The sequence below is a fragment of the Leuciscus leuciscus genome, assembly GCF_965113295.1.
Source record: "Leuciscus leuciscus genome assembly, chromosome: 1".
Classification (NCBI taxonomy): domain Eukaryota; kingdom Metazoa; phylum Chordata; class Actinopteri; order Cypriniformes; family Leuciscidae; genus Leuciscus; species Leuciscus leuciscus.
In genome coordinates this window covers 15,078,498-15,099,081 of record NC_138725.1, presented here as the reverse complement: position 1 = coordinate 15,099,081, position 20,584 = coordinate 15,078,498, and the positions used below count along the sequence as shown (strand labels likewise).

General features: G+C 38.1%; 2 protein-coding genes across 3 annotated transcripts in view; one reads left to right on the top strand and one right to left on the bottom strand.

Moving 5' to 3' along the window:
• The window catches only part of LOC309501062 (uncharacterized protein), a 39,062-nt gene extending 19,970 nt beyond the window's left edge, over nt 1–19,092 (bottom strand). The window contains exon 1 of the mRNA XM_082173020.1: nt 19,042–19,092. The gene's annotated coding sequence lies outside the window, so the exon portion shown is untranslated. The remainder of the gene's footprint in view (nt 1–19,041) is intronic.
• Nucleotides 7,917–20,584, top strand: part of LOC309501356 (uncharacterized protein) — a 193,756-nt gene continuing 181,088 nt past the window's right edge. Inside the window, exons 1-3 of one of the 2 annotated variants that reach the window (XM_082173405.1) lie at nt 7,917–7,956; nt 10,241–10,454; nt 12,379–14,325. In XM_082173405.1, coding sequence (XP_082029531.1) covers nt 10,397–10,454; nt 12,379–13,496 — 1,176 coding nt within the window. In that variant the 5' untranslated portion in view covers nt 7,917–7,956; nt 10,241–10,396 and the 3' untranslated portion in view covers nt 13,497–14,325. Of the gene's footprint in view, nt 7,957–10,240; nt 10,455–12,378; nt 14,326–20,584 lie in introns of those variants that run through there. The other variant, XM_082173406.1, reaches the window with a different exon arrangement.

Here is a 20,584-nt window from a genome sequence, read left to right as displayed (position 1 = left end):
AATTGCATTTGGGAAATTAAAACGGATTCTCTCAACTGCAATTGTAGGTCTATACGATTACTACTTTAAAGTGTTTCATCTATTTGATTTTGAAAAGTTAGGTTTACGTTCACTGTGTTAAACTCAAACACATGACGACTGCATCGGACAATTGAGAATTGATATCGTAACGTTCAGACACTGTTGCAAGGGGAATGCCACAGTGTGTCTACGTTCAGTAGTTTCTGTCGTCGTCGAACTTTGTTACCGTTCATATTTGGTGGTATTCCACTCCTAATATATGTTCCCCATTCAGTTCATAAACTGCTATGGCAGACAAGAATGTATGAATCTCTGGCCAGAGAGGGGTGTGTGGAGTGAGTGAAAGTGAGTGTGTGAATTATGGTGTTCAGAGACATAAATTATGTCAATCAAAACAGCTGTATCTAAACAGGTAAAATATGACCCAACAGGGAAGAAAATATTCCCAATAAAATAACAACCATGGATGAATTTGGCTAACTATTGTGGTATGGGTTATTGTTGTGGCAGAAATAAACAATGCCACACCTGCACAGCGTATAACTTTGGGAAGGCAGAGAGCAAGCAAGCTTGCCCTCTCCACCCCATGTTTAACTTTTTCCTTTTTACAGGATGTCATGATGGATCTCATCGAACAGAACTGATTCTGTTCCAAATGTATAAAATATTGTCTTGTTACTGTTTAACATGAAATTTCACAGGTCTCATCAAAAAAGGACGACCGGCCAGACAAGCAGATGAGTCTGGCGACATGATACATGTTGTCAATAACAAGAATACTTAAGGTCTCCATTCACAGGTTGTTCTTGTGGTTCACTCCACAAACAAGGTCCCATCTGGGATGCGGAGACACCTCCGTCCAAGCATCTCGACTTAAACTACACCAACCAGCCTCAGCAACCCCAAACGCCGACACCAATGACAACGCACAGCGTCAAGTGAGGGACCAAGGACGTGCTAGTAACGTTCCTCCCTTGCCAGCGTGGGAAAGCCCATTGCAACGGTTCGCAAAGAATCACCCTGGTGAAGATGGAACGTCCATGGGGCAACGAGATGATCAACACATCTGGAGGAAGATGTGGACCAACTAATGGTTTAAGCTGATATTAATTAATTTTGTGTGATGTTTATTGATGTTTTATTTGGTTCAATCAAACTATACTGTAGGACTGAGTATTTAGATCTCATGATTTGAACAATTACTGATTAATTTGAAAATATTTCAGGTACTCGTAAATTAAGAAGAAGAAAATCTCTTAATTCTGTAGAGTATAAGGACTCTAAATGGGTACATTACTGTAAAAGATAATAAATAATCTAGGGACTATTTTTGAAGAAACTTGAGGGTTTTAGAACCCTAATTCAGATATCATAGATGCTAAAAAATTAATAGTGGTAATAATTGTTCTCTAATAAGGGAGGATAAGTAACTTTGCTGGACTAGGTCCGAATACATAATTGGGTAGGTTTCTATAGCGATTGATTAATGACTAAATTAAATATTTTTTTAGGTGTTTCCATTTGTTAAAATAGCAAAAGAAAAACTTTCAAAAGGAGATTGATTTTGGGAAACATATTAAATTTCTGAATTATTATTAGTTCGGCTTCCAGAAATGAAATCTGGACTCGTTTTGTTGAGAAAAGTCTTCAACGAATAAAAAATTATGTAGGGGGCACAAAGTTAAAACCTAGACCAAGAACAAATGTAACATGTTTAAACATGTTAAATTTAAACTAAAATGAATCTAAACAGTTAAGGCATTTCAGTGAAATAGAATATTTGCTCATAAAGCAAAATTCTAAAAAGTTCTCTTAATTCAGAATGAAGTTACGGATTTAATGATCTGGATCAATGGATCCATTATGAACTATTCCGCATTTCCAACAAATAGAGGCAGGACATGTTATATCCATCAGTTAATTCTGGGAAAAAATTGGATTTTAGGATAGGTAATAAAAGATTAAATGACATGTCAGCAGCTAAAGCTATTATCATGGCAAGAGCTGGGTTGAGCTGAGTTAATTTTAAAATGAATGACTGTTTGAAACAAGATAATACAATTACTGATATTTGTGTTAAGGATAAAAATGAAAATATTTTAGAACTTTTTGGTTAGATTTTATTACACAGATCCTTAAATAGATCTGACTAAGTAAAACAATAGCCTGCTTGAATTAAAAGCTAACAAAATAAGGTTAAGAAAAATGGTTAAGCAGTATCAGCCTGTTAAAAGCCTAATAGATCAATGTGATTTGAAATTTAGCAAAGGATAATGAAACTTGATTCAAAGTTAAAAGACAATGTACTATGGTATGTTTAGTTTTTTTCTGAAAATAGAATTAGATTGCTTGAAGATAGAATGTTGGGAAGAAGATGAAAAAGATGAGAAGATGGTATGTGTATGTGGTAACATTGGAAACAGGTGGTATTTTAATTACAACTTAGGATGCTAATTAAAGGAATATTTGACAGGTATTCTAAAGTAAAAGATGGAACATGGTATGATTAGAGATATTAGGTGGTATTAAAGTCACTGACTTATAATAGGTTGATTTGGAAAGGCCTAATGATATAATTTTGGATGATGTAAATATTCATGAATTTGACTAATGAAATTGTTATAGGAAAGGCCAAACCTATGATGATGGATGATTTTCAAATGAAAGAGTGTTTCCTTTATTTCTGTTTAATTTCTTAAAAATGTATTTCTGTTTATTTTGTTTTCAAGATATGAAAAAGGGGTGGAATGTAATGGAAATTTTTATTCTAGCCAGCTAATACCATACATGGTGTTAAAGAAACTGCAAGTTGCATATCATCTTCTTCCTTACTGCTGAAGAACAAGGTCAAAATGATATTTACAGAAAGGACAGTTTGTTCTTTCTAAATACAGATAAGCTCGCTTGCACTAAGAGCAAAGGTGTTGCATTGGAAAAGATATACTCAATTGTTTTTAATGACATATGTGTGTAAGTGTGTGTGCATAAAGGGGTGTTAGAATAAGTGTGATAGGTTTTCTGTATATAAGCTGGGCAAAAAGGAGAAGTCGGCGCGCTTCTCTTATCAGACTCTGACTGATGGGTGAACAGCCTTTCTTGCAAGAAATAAAGATCTTTTATAACTTTTGAAATTTCCAGCTGTCTTCCAATTATTATTTAAAGTCATGAAAGTAATTTCCACGACAAAATATATAAATATAATACTAAAAATTAAAATATGAATGTAGTCCTATATATATTTATGTTATATCATAATCTGCGCGACCCCGTTGTTGACTTTCTTTGATGACGTTTGCAGGGCGTTTCAAATGAGCGGTTATTGTCAGTGAAGTCCACTTCAACTGATACACCGTGCTCAGGGAGTAGGGGAGCAGTGAACACTGCATATGGACCCTGACGAATGGAACGCACCTATAGACACACAGACACTCACAAAACAACAGAGAAATAACAAAACACAAACCATAGCTTCGTAACACACTAATAAATCAGATGCGCCAGTCATTGTGCAGAACGTACATATTCATTAGAGCCTATGGTTATCATGTTTATATTGTTTCACATATTTATGTTTAAAAAAAAATAAAAAATTCACATGCTTGGGTGAAAGTTGGCTCCTCAGACAATATTGGACTCTTCGTGCACAGCCCTATTTATTTCCTAACCTAGTGTTAAATCATGTGGCTTTGTGTACTATGTGAGATCTTGCTACTATCTGAACAGCCATGACTTCTGTTTCTCACCGCATTAAGATGTAGGCTATTGGTGAATTCACCTCAATCATATTTCATTAATGAATGTAATAAAGTTTGATCTAGGTTACCTAATCTGCCTTTTGTTTTTATAGGTAGTGCTCAAGCACAGGGTTTCTAATTGCATATTGTAGTTTTTAACTTGCCAAATTTAACACTCTCTAATGGTCATCTGCCAGCAGACAGAGGGACGCTGAGGAAAAAGCATTTGTTGCTCGAGAGAAAAAATACATAGCATACACACATATATACAACGACCGTCAGTACATCCAGAATTAATGCATCATAACATAATCCAACAAAGTCTGTTACACGTTATACATTTATTTTTATTCGTCGTTTTGTCGATCTAACATAAAAAAATAAAAAAACATGAAAAGTGCTTCTCCCCATTTTTTGGAAACAACTGTCTCCATTTGTTTATTATGCAACAAAGATCGCTAAAGTCAACAAATTTTACTAACAAACCTACCAATCTCTGTGGGAAAATAAATAATGACGCTGCCATCTTTCTAAAATCATTTTGTCCCCCTAGTAATTTGGCTCCCCAGACAGCAACATAGTGTCGGCCCAGATCCGGCCCACATCTGGTAGCACTAGGTTGCTGTCTGGGTCTGAATCTCAGGTGAAAATTGTCTTTTAGACCCACCTCTACAACATTTTCATCTCCTTACCGTAGCCTGATTCACAGCGGTAAGCTTTTAATGGGTTCTTATTGAAATATGAGATTGCCGAGGTTCGTCTCTGTGTCATTACGTCACGTCTGTATACATAAAGAAGGAGTCTCGGCAAGTAGGCTATTTTGCGTGTTAAGTTGCTGCAGGTGGCGGATCATTTCTAGCCTTAAATACAAAAGTGGCTGATAAGTTACTACGTTCAGATGACATTTTCCTTCTTATTTTGGAAATAATTCCTGGAGGTCGTATCTGTAATTCTGAAGTACAGTGAATATCCACACTGGTGCATTGACTGACAGCCCACAAATACACCTCAAGACATGATTCATCCGTGCTGAAGAGCCGTGTGTCAGAATGAGAGTTGTAGATCCAAATGCAAGCAAGCAGTTTATTGGGGACAGGCAGAACAGGTACAACACTCAAAACACCACGTTTAGCAGGCTGGCGACCTGAATGCCACAATCCCAGGAGAGTAAAGAGTGACAGGAATAAACACAGCGTTAGGGATGGCTGACGCGAAACAGTCGTTCCGAAGCTTTGCAAGATCCCGAAGCGCAGATGTTTCGAAACACTGATCCGAAGCGTGATTCAAAACACCCATGTCACGTGACTATGGCCAAACGAAGCCTCGAAGTGTTTCACTAAGTGTTTCATCAGGTGTGGTCCGCCGAATCAGCGTTTGATTGACACGGTCGGGAACAGACCACACAATCGCACATCTGTATAAAAGTGAAATCAACGCATATTGACCTCGTGGGTTTTTGTGAGAGGAGTTTGATTTTCGAGATAGCGGATTTTTGGTGATATAGTGACATTAGTTTTGATTAGTTATAGGCTTAAGGCTTACATTTAAATTTACACAACACATTGACTGATAGACTAGAGACAGACAGAGTATACATATAGTGAAACATTAATAGATACATATAAATATGTATATAGACGCATCAGTTGTTTTTCGCTGAGGAGCCGAGTGTAACCCGGTCAGCATTGGTCCACTAGTAGTGGCAAGGGGACTACGTCTCCGTTCCCTCCTTTATTAGTAATGTGTACTGTGTAGTAACCTGAACGGGGGCTTAGAAAAAGGGCCCAAATCAAGCACACAGATCCCTAATGGTCTAACTCACTAGTTTTAGTACAATGAGAAACAGGACTCTCTTAGAAGCCTATTTTCATATCGGCTGGAGGAATGGCTCTATCGCAACCCTCACCAGTAGGAAGCAATGATCACACACACGGCAGAACGATCTGCACACAGATGTGTAGCAACAGTACTGCACACGGGCGGGTGCCGGACGAACTGAATCGTCTTAGCCGAGTCTGATGACACAAGAACTGGCTGAGTCAGTCGGGAGCACTTTTCGGTGCAACAGCAGACCAACACAGGGGGCTCAATGTATCAGAGACGTACTCAGAGTGAGGCAGCGGGTTAGAGACAGGGACCCAGCTCGGAAGGCCTGAAGGTGGCCCGAAGCAGGGTCTGTGTTGTAAACACCTGTCTCTAGGTAGCGGTAGAGAATGCGTGAGAAGGCGTGAACAGGTCCTCAAATGCGGGGTCTGAGTGTGCAATCCAACACTGACCTGTTTCCACTGGACGGCATTGGGTACGGGAGAAGGCGTAATCGGGTCCTCGAACCGTACCCGTCTGCCGGCTGGCGACACAAGAGAGGATTGACGGATGCGAGGCTTTACAGGGTTGCCCATCAATCTGACTCTCTTGGAACCCAGGACTAAAGGAATTTGTTCTTCTAACAATTCGGGAACCACTGGACTCTGGGGAGCCAGCGGTGGAACAGAACCCATCTGAAGAACTACTTCCCCCAACCCTGGGTGGCCTGTATCAGGGACGCTTTTTGCCAGCAGGCCGCCGGGGAAGGATGTGTCGGACCTCCTCCAACTGCAACTGAGCTGCATAGAACTGTTGGGTGCAGTACTTTCCCAACCTGGGAAATTGGGGAGGTATGAACATTTATGTCAGCTCACACATAATTAGTGCAGATTTCACAGTTTCACTCTTCTGCGGTGCTGTCCAACGCTTTGTGTGGGACAGACAATTGGGGTGGTACCAATTATTGCAGTTGCTGCACTGCACCTTCACCTCAAAAGCCAATGCAAAAAGTCTGCAATTGCTCGATGACTGCTGCATTTGTACGGCAGGCTTTCTTATGTCAAAATGGGGTGCTTGTGGACGAATCAACCAGGATAGTTTTTGTGTAGAATAGTAAATAGGTAAATAGTATTGGTCATGATTTTGGCAGGCACTTATTAAAGAATACAACAGTAAAGCAACATGAAATTCCCCACAGTGGTACTCGGGTAGATGTAGAACAATAATCTTTTATTTTATTATATTTTTTTGTCTGTCAACACCAAGCGCCTACACCTTTAGCCTACCACGCAACCTTGTGTAGACGCGCAATATATTTTCAAGCATAGATGGCGTGACCGCGCTTCTCCGATTTTTGGGTTCGTTTGTGTGATTGTCTCGATGTTTGGAGTGAGAACTGTTACTGAATGTCAAGTCAAATGTCAAAGTTTGAGATCTGTGAGTGGAATTGATGGGAATAGATTTCAAGTGTTGCTGTTGCCATTTTATGTCTGCTCTTTTCACATCGTTGCCAGATCAAATGTGTTAGTAACTTTACATTATTAAAATATAATGGAGCAAAAACTGAAGGCCATGATGATGGACAGAAGCCAGTGGGCAAATTTGGACAGGATGCCATAATTGCACCCCTATTCTTTTTGCAAAGTAACATATTTATATGAATAGTTTGACACAGGGAAACATATATATTGCGCTGTGCTGCTGTTTATTTTTAAAGGTTTTATGATTAATTTCCATTTTGATTTAGTTTCGTTAATGAAATGAATGAAGTATTTCAATTCATATTATCAATGCATATTATGATTTGAGAAATAACAGCATTATCTTTTTTTAGTAGAGCAGTTTAATAGTCTTTTATCATCTATCCTGACTCAAATAGTGTGTTTCTAACAGCAAACACTCAGAATAAAGTGATCATTAACCTGACTCCATAAAAGTAATAAAAAGTAAAAGTGCTAATCTTTAACCTCTTATTCTTTAAAGGTAAAAGTCTTCCTTGGAACTAAAACAGGAGTTGAACTGGAAACAGTTGCTGCCATCTACTAAAGTAAAATAAAGTCTGTGCGTTTACAGCATGTGGAAATCAAGTATTGAAGAGCATATCTGATGCTTTAATCATTGATATTGCTATGAGGACATTTTCAGTAAGATTAAAGTTCATCTTTTGTTTTGCCTTTTATTTCAGACATACCAGAGGTTTAATTTACATTTCATAGTTGACTGTTGTTTCGGACGATCTTGTAATATGTATGTAAGTGATTATTATATTCCTCATTATCATGCATCACATGAAAAAAAGGAGTAAAATGAGTCTCTGATCCAAAACCCAGATGGCGCTAATTCGAGCCGCCAACAAAGAAGAAGAAGAAGAAGAAGAAGAAGAGATGAGTCTTCTGAGGTGAGGAGAGCAGTTCACGGTATTTCTCACATTTACACAACCATCACACACACTTTATAGAGTTTGATTAAGCGACAGACTCATTTCTGTATTGTTTCCATCGATCACAGCGCAGCAGCAGCGAGCATGAGGAGAATATGTTGAGTTCATTCAGACCTGAGAGATTTTGTGTTCGTTTGTGTGATTGTCTCGATGTTTGTGTGAGAACTGTTACTGAATGTCAAGTCAAGAGTCACAGTTTGAGGTCTGTGAGGGGAATTGATGCTGCTGCTGTTTTATTTTACCTTTAAAAAATAAAATGTGTTACTTCATTGTTAAAATATACTGGAACAGATACAGCTAAATACACACATTGAGTTTATAATGAGTCTTTTTAGGATTATTTTGAATAACATTAGTGCAATGGATCTAGGCTAGTTACTAGAAAATCTAAATATATTTTAGATATTGACATGCTGCTGTAGTTATGAGGTGGTTTATTAAGATTTATACTACAGGGCCGTTGAATGCTTGAATCTGATTGGTTAACGAACGTTCTAAGGTGTGCATTATTTTCAGGGAAACGCACGGCTAAAGTAGTTCCAGGCAGGTCTTGACCGCATTACAGTTCCATATCACTTCGCGTAGTCAACTGTAATAACGGAAAATCGGATACAAATCATAACAAGAAAAAGCATTTCGCCCCATGCGCTTGATCTGCAATTTTCAATGTCTAGCTTCACAATCAATAGAAACATGCAGTTTAATTTGAATAAATAAACTATAAAGTCCTATCTATAATCAATAGAAAATTAAACTGAATATAGGCTAAATAAATGGATAGTCCTGCAGCACGGATTTTTATTGCAGATAATTTAACAAATTAATAATTATTGATAGGCCTACTTGTTAAAAGGGCTTTGGGTTTCATTTATTTGGCTAGTCTACTGTCATCTGTCAATAATAGAAAGAAAAAAAGAATTAACGAATTCATTAAAACGAATTGAATTAATTAATAAATAATAATATTGACGCACATGCTTTTCTGTCTCATTATTGCAACATCTCTCTCTAATAACTGCATTAATAACTGCATAAAGCCGGGAACACACTTTAAGGCCGGTTATGAATGTAATTTGATACTTATATGACTGATCATGCCCAAACGCGTGTTCAGCGCGTTCAGTCTGTGTTCAAAGTCGGTGTTTAAAATCTGCTGCAGTCGATGAAAACAGTCAGAGAATGTGTCAGCTAGTCGTGTGACCCCAGCATTAGTCTGCTATCAGCGGCTCAAACCTCCGTTACTAACTCTACCTAACCCTAACCCTAACCCTAACCCAGCATTAGTCTGCTATCAGTGGCTCAAACCTCCGTTACTAACTCTGAAATGACGTTTTGGAATTAGCAACGGAGGCATGGGATTAGATGCGTAAGAAATTAGTCCTACATACAAGAGCGTTTTAATGACAAAAACTTTACAAACGTCTTGAAATACATAATCTGAACAATGTTTCGAGGTGTGGTAACTGTAGTATAAGCGGAATAATTGACTTCAGGCCGTTGAATTATTAGAAAAATAATGCACACCCGAGGTGTAACGGCCACTCCGCTTCGCGTCGTGACCGCATTACCACCTCGGGTGTGCATTATTTTTCTAATAATTCAACGGCCTGTCGTCAATTATTCCTTACGAATGCCATCAGTGTTTGTTTTTATATTTTTTTTTATGATTTATCCTTGTCAGATGGTGAGAAATAACAGTATTTTCTTTCAATAGAGCAGTTTTACAGTCTTTTATCATGTATCCTGACTCAAATAATGTGTTTCTAACAGCAAACACTCAGAATAAAGTGAGATGATCTGCTGATGATCCTGAATGGCTTGTTGAATGAGTGTTGATAGTCTGAGGCTCATCAATATTAACAGATCTGCTGAAAACACTCTATTTCATGACAATAGTTCCTGTTTTCACCTCATTTATTATGCTGATGTCTTCAGATCTCCTGTAAATTGACACTTAAAGCTCATTTCATTGGTGTCAGAAGACTGAGGGTAATTGTTGGTTACTCTGTATGTTTATTTCTGTGTTTATGATTTTTAACTGTTTTTCTTACCATTATTTATATGCATTCCTTTATTTCTAGATAACTGTATTTTAATGAAGAAGCAGAATAATGTTAGGATTAGTAATACAAATAATTAATGAATGGCATCAGTTACTGTACGATTAAGATAGACAGACATAAATGCTTAGAAGTGTAATTATAAAAACAAACTCGGTAATTGAATTTTTTTATTTTGGCAGATCACACTGGAATTCATCATCAGGGAAGCTCCTCCCACAGCAATTCCCCAATAAATGCTGTAAATTCCCATCAGCTACAAGTGAAGACGAGCATCAGAGCATCAGGAAGAGCTGAAATCTGCAAAGACTGAGTTTATTAAAGAGGACAGTGAGAACATGAGTGATCCAGAACCCTGCAGAATGAAACACACTGAAGATCCTGAAGAACAAAGAGGTTGGTGTTTATTCTTCATTCATTCATGATGCTGAAGAACATTCATGTTAGAAACATTCAAGCACTTCATCACATTTAGATAAACAGTTCAACTATGAAATGGTTAGGGCTGTAATCAACCAAAGAACATCTTGGTCGACTGAAGTTCTGAAATTTTCGACTAAAAATCGACTAAAAATGACGTTAGGAAAAAAAAAAGTTAAATTAATTAGCTGTGCACTGCAGTACTTGGTAGCCTTGTTGTCTGCCTAAATTAATTATAAATAAACATAAAAAACTAGTAGGCTATTTGCAGTATATTAAATCGTTTTTGACCTAATTATTTTGCACTGAAATGAGTCTGACATACGAGTCTGTCGGCTCTGACAGCGTTGCATCACGTGCACCTGCGCAATATCAGAGCCTATGATTTACAAAAATAGTATGTTGTCAACTAGTGATATCATCACAAGAACTTTTGAGGAATATGCAACATAATTTAGACAATTGTTTTGTAGCCTACTTTCTTTTTTTTTTTCAGAACATTCTGTACCATTTCTTGGGCTGTAATCTCCCAGTCGATTAGTCGATTTATTGGTCTATACGTTCTGTCTCGACCAAAATTCTGATTGGTCGGGTTTTTTTTGCCGCGTTCATTTCATCAGGTGGAAAACACTAATTGCTAATGGGGTGTTTTCAGAGCACCCCTGTTTCACAAAAGTAAATTTTTTTTTAAATAGATTTAACTTTATTATATTAAGTTACCAGTATTTACTTATATTTATTTCAATGCTTTAGTTTATAGGCTTTATTGTGTTGTTTCTTTGTTTTTTTTTATTTCAAAACAACCCCCCAACCATCGCACCACCGGCGGTAGTTGGTCCATTACCACCGTGGTGGTAAAAAACTGCCACCATCACAGCCCTAATGTTGTGGTGTCAATCTTTTGGGAAATCACTTCTCGGAGATCTTCGATGCCAGAAATATAAGACTTTATTGCACAACCAAAGTCTGAACGCCCTTCTGCAGAAAGACGCTCTAGAACAGTGGCAGCTTCTCACATATATACCTACATCCCTTCCAAAGATGGTAATACATTCTATAGATATTTTGAGAAATAGTTTGTGCCATGCACTGTAAAAAATTTCTAACCCTCCCAAATCAAAAATTTCAAGTGACCGATAACATCTAAATTTTTCAATGGGCCAAGTGAAATTCTTGTTGCAATAGTCTGTTAACATTGGCTCAATGAGAAATAATACGTCAGACTAATTGAAAAATTTAGATGTTATCGGTCACTTGAAATTTTTTTTTACAGTGTGTGAAATTATTGAAATAGAATTATCTACTGCATCACATTCCCCGGCTTTCAGGCTTCCAAGTCAAACCAAAGACACACACACAGAAAGGAAATAATAGTGTACAAATCTATAGCTAAATTACTTATTTTCTAAATAACAAAATCTTCAACACTAACTCGACTTGAATTCAAAACGTTTGTGTTATTTCTCACAGGGTAATTCACTTGAGCTTGTGTTTCTGGTGTTTCACTTTCACATGCTCATGAATGGTGGAAGTCAGTGGAAGGAAAAGTCTAGTGTGAACAGCCATTAACCATTTAAGTTGGTGTCAAAAAAATATCATGTTAGATAATTGTGTCATTGATCAAATATATTTAATATTTCTTGTTAAAGAAACATGGGATTTTTGCCTAGAATGTTTTAAAAATAATAATTGGAAGATAAATTTTCCTCATTCATTGAAAGTTTCAAGGACATATAATAAATGTATCAAAACGCATCAAATTATCATAATATTTTAAAATGGTTGTCTTCTTTCTACTATTACATCAGGGCTCACTTCCATGTCCTTTCACTTTATATTTCTCTCTTTGAATTATTTTGATGTACTGAAAATGTAATTTAATAATTTTCTTTCATGTCAGACTTGATGGAAGTGAAGGAGGAGAGTGAAGAACTGAGTGAAGTGAAGGAGGAACATCATGTCAAACCTGGAGAAAAACCTTTGAGTCACTCAAAGACTAAAAAGACATTTTTAAAGAAAAGAAGAGCCAAGAAATCTTTCACCTGCACTCAGTGTGGAAAGAGTATCACAAACAAATGTAGTCTTGAGATTCACATTAGAGTTCACACTGGAGAGAAGCTGCATGTATGCCATCAGTGTTGGAAGAGTTTCAGTCAACCAGACCACCTTAAAGTACTCATGAGCATCCACACCGGAGAGAAGCCATTCATGTGTGATCAATGTGAAAAGAGATTCTCAAACAAAAAAAATCGTAAAATTCACATGAGGATCCACACCGGAGAGAAGCTGTTCACATGTGATCAATGCAGCAAAACATTTCTTAGGGCTTCACACCTGAAGAAACACCTGACAGTTCATACAAATGAGAAGCCGCATTCATGTTCTGTGTGTGGAAAGAGTTTTTCACTGCTGCACACTTTACATAGACATGAGAAAATTCATACTGGTGTGAGAGAGTACATGTGCTTTGAGTGTGGGAAGACTTTTACTGCAGTGGACAGTTTAAAACTGCACCAGAGAATTCACACTGGAGAAAAACCTTACAAGTGTTCACACTGTGACAAGAGATTCAGTCACTCATCATCTCTGAAAACACATGAGAGGATCCACACTGGAGAGAAGCCGTTCACATGTGATCAATGCGGCAAAACATTTCTCTGTGCATCAAACCTGAAGAAACACCTGATAGTTCATACGAAGGAGAAGCTACATTCATGTTCTGTGTGTGGAAAGAGTTTTTCACTGCAGCAAACTTTACATAGACATGAGAAAAGTCATACTGGTGTACGAGAGTATGTGTGTTTTGAGTGTGGGAAGACTTTTACAACAGCAAACAATTTAAAACTGCACCAGAGAATTCACACTGGGGAAAAACCTTACAAGTGTTCACACTGTGACAAGAGATTCAGTCAGTCAGCAAATCTGAAAACGCATGAGAGGATCCACACTGGAGAGAAACCTTACAAGTGTGATCAGTGTGGAACAAGTTTCTCTATTAAAACTCTGATAGCGGGATAACTAAAAGATGGCGGGTGTTCATAAACTGTGAACAATGGTAGCTTTATTTAATGTAAATTAATGTATATGTCCAAAAAACGGGTAATGTCATACTTTCTAGTATCGTGGCGTAATAATCTGTTTGGTTGTAAAATGTATTACCTGAGTGAAATGAAATCGAATATATGGTCCTGACTCCTGTGGAATCATTCATTCACAGACAGCTTACGAAGATGTTCAACTAATAAAGATCTTCATCGCTGGCAAAAATATGATGCATTTGAAGATTTGCTCTCACTTGACTGTACTGTAGGTCCACTGCCACTTCATCTAACGCTCTTGATGTGCTTAAATCGTCCTGTTACGACTCCGAGTCCAGTGTGAATTGAAATCGCTTCAGATGATTCAGTGCGTGCAGGGAACTGAACAGAATCAGGAACTGAATCATTCAAACTGATTCGCGAACCGACTTAGACAGATCTGAACTTGTTTGATGAAGTCTTTGAACAGAATCGACTCAAAAGAGTGATTCATTTGTGAATTGAGCATCGCTCAAGTCCAGAAAATAAGATACAGCGCGCTTGGAATAAACTACGCATTTAACAACACACATTGCATTAAAATAAAGTAACGAGAGGAACGTCGCCCAATGTAACGAAGTAAAAGTACAGTTTTTTCATTAGAAATGTACTCGAGTTAAAGTAAAAAGTACCCACATTCAAATCTACTCTTAAAAGTACAATTTTTCTAAAAAAGTACTCAAGTAAATGTAACGAAGTAAATGTACTTCGTTACTACCCACCTCTGCTAGCGAGATACAACCATGATCGGATAATAAGAGCAATTAATTTGTGACTCTAATGAGAGCTGTCTTAGTACTAGGGATGCACCGATTGGGAAATTCTGGGCCGATACCGATACCGATGTTTAACATAACAACTTGGCCGATGGCCGATGCCGATGCCGATGTTTTTTCTTTTTGTTATTTATTCCTTCTTTTGTGCCACGGAAACATACAAGTCTTTCGGCTCTTGATCACACTATCCTAGAATGAGCACAAATTCAATCAGACCAATTTATGAAACAAAAAAAACCTTTAATGTCACTTTCTGGTTGACAAATATAACCTTATTTATAAGTTCTTTTTCAGTTGTTATGAAGAGCAATATGAGAGAGAAATTTGGTAATCATTGTCTGACCCAACAAAAAAAACATTATAATATTCATTTTATTTTTCGTGTTCGCATTTATGAGGGAAAAAACACGGGTGAATGTTCATACCAAAATATTAAATTTTAAGCGCGCACGCGCTCTTCTGCGAGAGAGAGAGAGAGAGAGAGAGAGAGAGAGAGAGAGAGAGAGAGAGAGAGAGAGAGAGAGAGAGAGAGCCCCAACCGCGCGCGCGCTCTCACTCACTATTCAGAGCGGTCAAGCTTCCCCGTACTTTTTGACAAGAGTCCTTGACAGGGAGGCCAGAGTTTCTTTGCAGCTCAAGTCGGCGGCGGTGTGTACAGTTAACGCTCTATCTGTTGACGGCGCTGAGGGAAAAGCTCCCGCCACTGGAAGAAGCAGTCGCCGCCCATTTGTGTCCTCCTGCGCACCCATCAAAGCCGTGCAGAACGTCTTCAGCACTCGCGGATCGTGCATACTCCGCCGCTTCTTCTGCTACACACCATGGTCGTTCTTTTCTCGAGAAAAGGAGTTTTCTCATAGAAAATAAATAAATAAATGCGTCATTGTACCCAGCACTTCTGAAAATGCACTTCCGAATGCGTCTCTGTCCCCAGCATATCAAACCAAACTGACGCCCATGTGACATCGGCGAATGTCATTTTTATTTCCCGATGGCCGATGGCAGTTAACGAGGCAAATATCGGCCGTTACCGATGTTCAGCCGATGCATCGGTGCATCCCTACTTAATACTATGGTACGGTCTAAATCCTGACTGAAAATCCTCACAGATGCCATTTCTTTCTAAAAAGGAACATGGTTGTGAAGATACCGCCTTTTCTAGTATCTTTGACAGAAAAGGTAGATTCAAGATCGGCCTGTAATTGACTAATTCTGTAGGATCAAGTTGTGTTTTTTTTAATAAGCTGTTTAATCATAGCCAGCTTAAAGGTTTTTGGTACATATCCTAATGTATCCTCAACCATTAGTAACATTAGTAACTCTTATTTTTGTTTGCTGTGTTGTCGTTTTAACCTCTAGATCTGAGTTGTTAGTTCAACACATCAAATCCCCATGAGCTGGAGCTATCCAGCCTGTACAGGAAACACAAATAATTAGTTCAACTTTTGAGTCTTCGGGTTTGAGTTGTTCGTTCTTTTCGTCCACTAACATTTTGTAACGTTGGTCCGTGCCAGTTTGCGAACGTCCCTATTTCATCCCTCATCTGCCATTTCCATAACATTTCCATTTGCCTGTGCATTGCCTTTTATCATCAGACCTGACACCTTGCAACTCAGACAATAGACATTTTTAACAAAAATATAAACCCATATTGGATTTAAAAGTGGATGTGGTTATTCCTTAAAAACATCCCTAATTAACTGTGAAAATGGATTTTATGCAGAAACCATGTTTTGTTTTGCAGATTGACATGGTTTTAATGCAAACAAAGAGTAAAAAAATTTATATTTATATTCATTGTAAAATTAAGTTTAGTTAGTAAAAAAAAATAGTAACTTCTCTGCGTAGCCGGTTACTTTATTCCCTTGAGAGTATTTTCTGTGATCAACATTAAAGTATTTCTATTGTACTTTCTGTACATGCATCTTGGGATCACCACCTCATATGTGACACTTTCAGAGTTTTTGTTTTTAAAAATGTGTGATAAAATGCATCAACAATGAACATGCACTTTTGTAGTAGTACTAGTATTAATTAATGCTAATTTCCTTACTGTTTTTTTCTTTAGATGGAGTGTATAAGGAAAGCTTCCTCCTGCTCTCGTCTCTTCTGCTATTCTACCTCCAGTTTGACTGAATCCAGCTGAACCTCAGATTCTACAGCGAACACCATCAACAAACTCAATATCATACACAATCTGATGCATTGCTTTTGTGGAAGACATTGTATCTTTAAGATGTGTGTGATCATCATGTGACAATAAAAGAGTACACACAAACCTTATTATAATACTATGAGTGTATTTATATATATATACATGTTTAAAATATTTTTTTCTGGCGTTTTTGCCTTTTATTAGGATGGGACTCAAACCAGGACTCGAACTCAGGTCTCCTAAAGCACAGCGGCGCTACATGTACTTGCACTTGTCCAAGAGGCTATCGTGGCTAAATGCACATTAACAGACAAATAATACTTAGCTATACTTTGTACAAAATACTATTGTATACTATAATGTATTTTGAAAGTATACTTTCAATGCATTGTTACATGGATCAGGCCCATTTAAATGTCAGCAAACATGATTCCTGCCATGTCAATATCCATGAATCACTGGATCTTTGGTAAGTTGTAAAGAACACTACATTGAGTCAAACCTTTAGTTTAAACTGATAATTGTTTTTTTTTACTGGTGTTTTCACAGTTTCCCCTGTTAAATCCAGTCACTCAACAACTCTTTTCAGCCAATGTGGTCTTACATATTTTAACATACAACCAAATAATCGACTGACGGCTCAATCGGACTGTAAATCCTTCATGTAAACATCTTAATCGTTGTCACACACACAGTTTAAAGTGTGTTCATGTATTTACTGGCTGTCTTATCAGCACTATATAAACACTGGGCAATTCTACTGAGAAACCCTGAGAAACAGGTGAATAAAGACTGAGACAGAGAAGCTGAATATTCAGAAATAAATCAAGTAATTTACAGCTGTAAAATACATCTCTGTATCTATTATTTGCACACATGTTTTTTTAACTGCACTGTGAACTAACATGATACTAGTAAATGACGTGGAGACTAGCCTCCTCTGCCATGTTACTTTTCTCAATGCTCCTAATCGCTGAAAGTGAAATACTCAATGGTGATTGGCTAATTCTTTTACAAAATGGAGGCACAAGTCTCCGGCTATGGATTTGTTTCCACCTTTCCTTCTCAATTCCCTCAGACTCTCATTCAGTAAAGAGGCGCACGGTGGTTAAATTACAGCTGTGAAATTACAAACAAGAAACACATTCTGAGACATAAAATGAATAACTGAGAATTTTATGAACATTCATTTTATTAACTCAAAATTTGGGGTAGGCTGTGCCTCCTTTGCGTCCCCTGATGAGCCGCCACTGACATTAAGTAAAAGTGAAAGTGAATGAAACAGATCTCTCTCTTTACTGACTTACAAGAGCCAAAGCATCTCAAGAGAAGAACAGAAGAAAAGTGTCCAGTTTTAAAGTGGAAGAGAAACTAGATGTTCTGATTAAAAACAATGACAAAATTAATATTAAATGATTCATATCTCTCTTAAAAGTGTTATGGCCTCTTCTTCAGCTCCTGCATTGAACACATGTGCAAGCTTTCTCTCCGCTGTGGATCCTCATGTGAATCTTCAGCCTTGATTTAGGGCAGGAGACAGATTTTTTGGCTTCTGTTTTTCCTTTCTTGATCACGTCCATCAGGTCTAAAAGACAAATTAAATCAAGTGAGTTTCTATGGACTATTTTATACAAACAACCAGCTGATCATGGCTTACTCATGTTGTTCAAAGTGACGTCCTAGACATTCTACTGACTCTACTAATACTCTAATGAGAGTTAGTAAGACATGTAGGTGCAACGTTACTTATAATCAACAGAATGTGTTAAAGGGACCATCAAAATAAAGTGAAACCATGTTTTGTAATCTTTTAAACTAAAGTTACGGCTATCTCTTGACCCCCTCACACAATCGCTTGTCAATGCAGGCGTCTCTTGTTCTGTCCCTTTAGTTTGGTTTTATACTGGGAATCAACAGCCTGGGCCAGTGCTGCCACCTTGTGGAACAACCGATTACTGCAAAACAATGCAATTCAAAGCACAGGTGCGACCTGCGTGGCAAGGTTAAATCGAGTGGTGCGCATACTATTCTGGTGATGAACTGTATCACATGCACTGTATGAGGAGCCTTGCGTACACATAAAAACCAAAATATACTTGATTAATGGCTGTTTGAAAACATGAAAATACAGTTTGACATTCTTCTCCATGAGTCTGATCAGAAAAGTCTGAAAACTGCATGTCGGACTGAACAGACAAATTGCATGTTAAAATCAGACTGAGCTTTCGTGTTGGTGTGAACATGAGTTAGTAGATACCAATCAACCAACAAGAGTTTCCTCTCACTCATCGTGTTGTTTCTCAGCACATAAAGATGAACTACTCACCATGATCTCAGACTGTGGTGATGTGGTTTCTCCACTGCATGGACCTTCATGTGTTGCTTCAGGTGACTTTTAATGGAGAAACTCTTTCCACACTGATCACACGTGTGCGGCTTCTCTCCAGTGTGGATCCTCTCATGTTTTTTTAGATTTGCTGACTGACTGAATCTCTTGTCACAGTGTGAACACTTGTAAGGTTTTTCTCCAGTGTGGATCCTCTCATGTGTTTTCAGACTTTTTAAATGACTGAATCTCTTGTCACAGTGTGAACACTTGTAAGGTTTTTCTCCAGTGTGGATTCTCTCATGCGATTTCAGATTTGCTGATCGACTGAATCTCTTTTCACAGTGTGAACACTTGTAAGGTTTTTCTCCAGTGTGAATTCTCTGGTGCTGCTTTAACTTGTCCGCTCTAGTAAAAGTCTTCTCACACTCAAAGCACATGTACTCTCTCACACCAGTATGACTTTTCTGATGTCTTTGTAAATATAGCAGCAGTGAAAAACTCTTTCCACACTCAAAACATGAATGCGGCTTCTCCTTCGTATGAACTGTCAGGTGTGACTTCAGGGCTGATGCCCTAAGAAATGTTTTGCCGCATTGATCACATGTGAACGGCTTCTCTCCGGTGTGGATCATCATGTGAATCTTAAGATTACTTTTCTTTGTGAAACTCTTTCCGCACTGAGTGCATGTGAACGGCTTCTCTCCAGTGTGGATTAGAGCCCGACCGATATATCGGCGGGCCGATATTATCGGCCGATATTAGGCATTTTCCAAACTATCGGTATCGGCATTTATAATGGCCGATAAATGAATATTTATAAAATAAAATAAAAGCGGACGAAACACCCTTCAACCATGTTATGAGTGTTGGCACTGCATAGTTTGTCCACCAGAGGGCACTGTACAAGGAAGATCGCTAACATCAATAGCCGCGTTTCCACTGTCGGGCCAGGGCCGGGCCGTGCTAGTGCGTGCCAGTCGCGTTTCCACTGTCACTTCCCGGGCTTGATCGGGGCTTACTCTGGGCCAACGGCCAGGATTTCTGGCCCGTCGAATACCTTGGGCCAGAGCGGGCCAGCTCGGGCTAGAGGAGTGGTTACAAACAGAGGCGGAGTTCACCTGAGTCGGGAGACGGCAGCGCCGGATGATTCTGTAAGCATTAAAGATTTTTAAAATAATTTAACTCGCGTTCATGTTTGAATGCCTTGTGTTTGTGATGCAAAAGACTATGCGCGCTAACCATTACCATGGTAAACATAGTAAACGCTTGAAGATACGCATAGTAAAAAAACATAGTGAACGCTTGAAGAAATCAGACCAATCATAAAGGCTATCACAGTCATGTATTGATTGTATCTGTCAGTAGCCTACGTTTCGTCTCTTTATACCGGACTATCATGATAAAATAAAGCAACTTTTTTTTCGGGAGCTTCCTCTGTTTCTCTGACTGAAAATATCTGTATGGGAGTCGAGAGAGTGCTAAAGCTCCTCAGGTCGTATTTTTGGTGGCATATATTTGTAGAAATTATCATTCTTTCTAAATGTGATGTAAATATGTCCTGTAACTACCAGATAAACAGAAACAGACGCGACTGAATAAGTAAGTGTGTCCTCTTTCTTTTGTGAAATAGACCTAACGGTAACTAATGTGTGATTTTGTCATAAATTAATCCATTATGATCAATGTATCACTTTTTATTGTAAACCTGTGGTAAAACATCGATGCTTGGGTTTTAAATATTCAAGTAAACAACAAAAATGCCAGCAAACGGC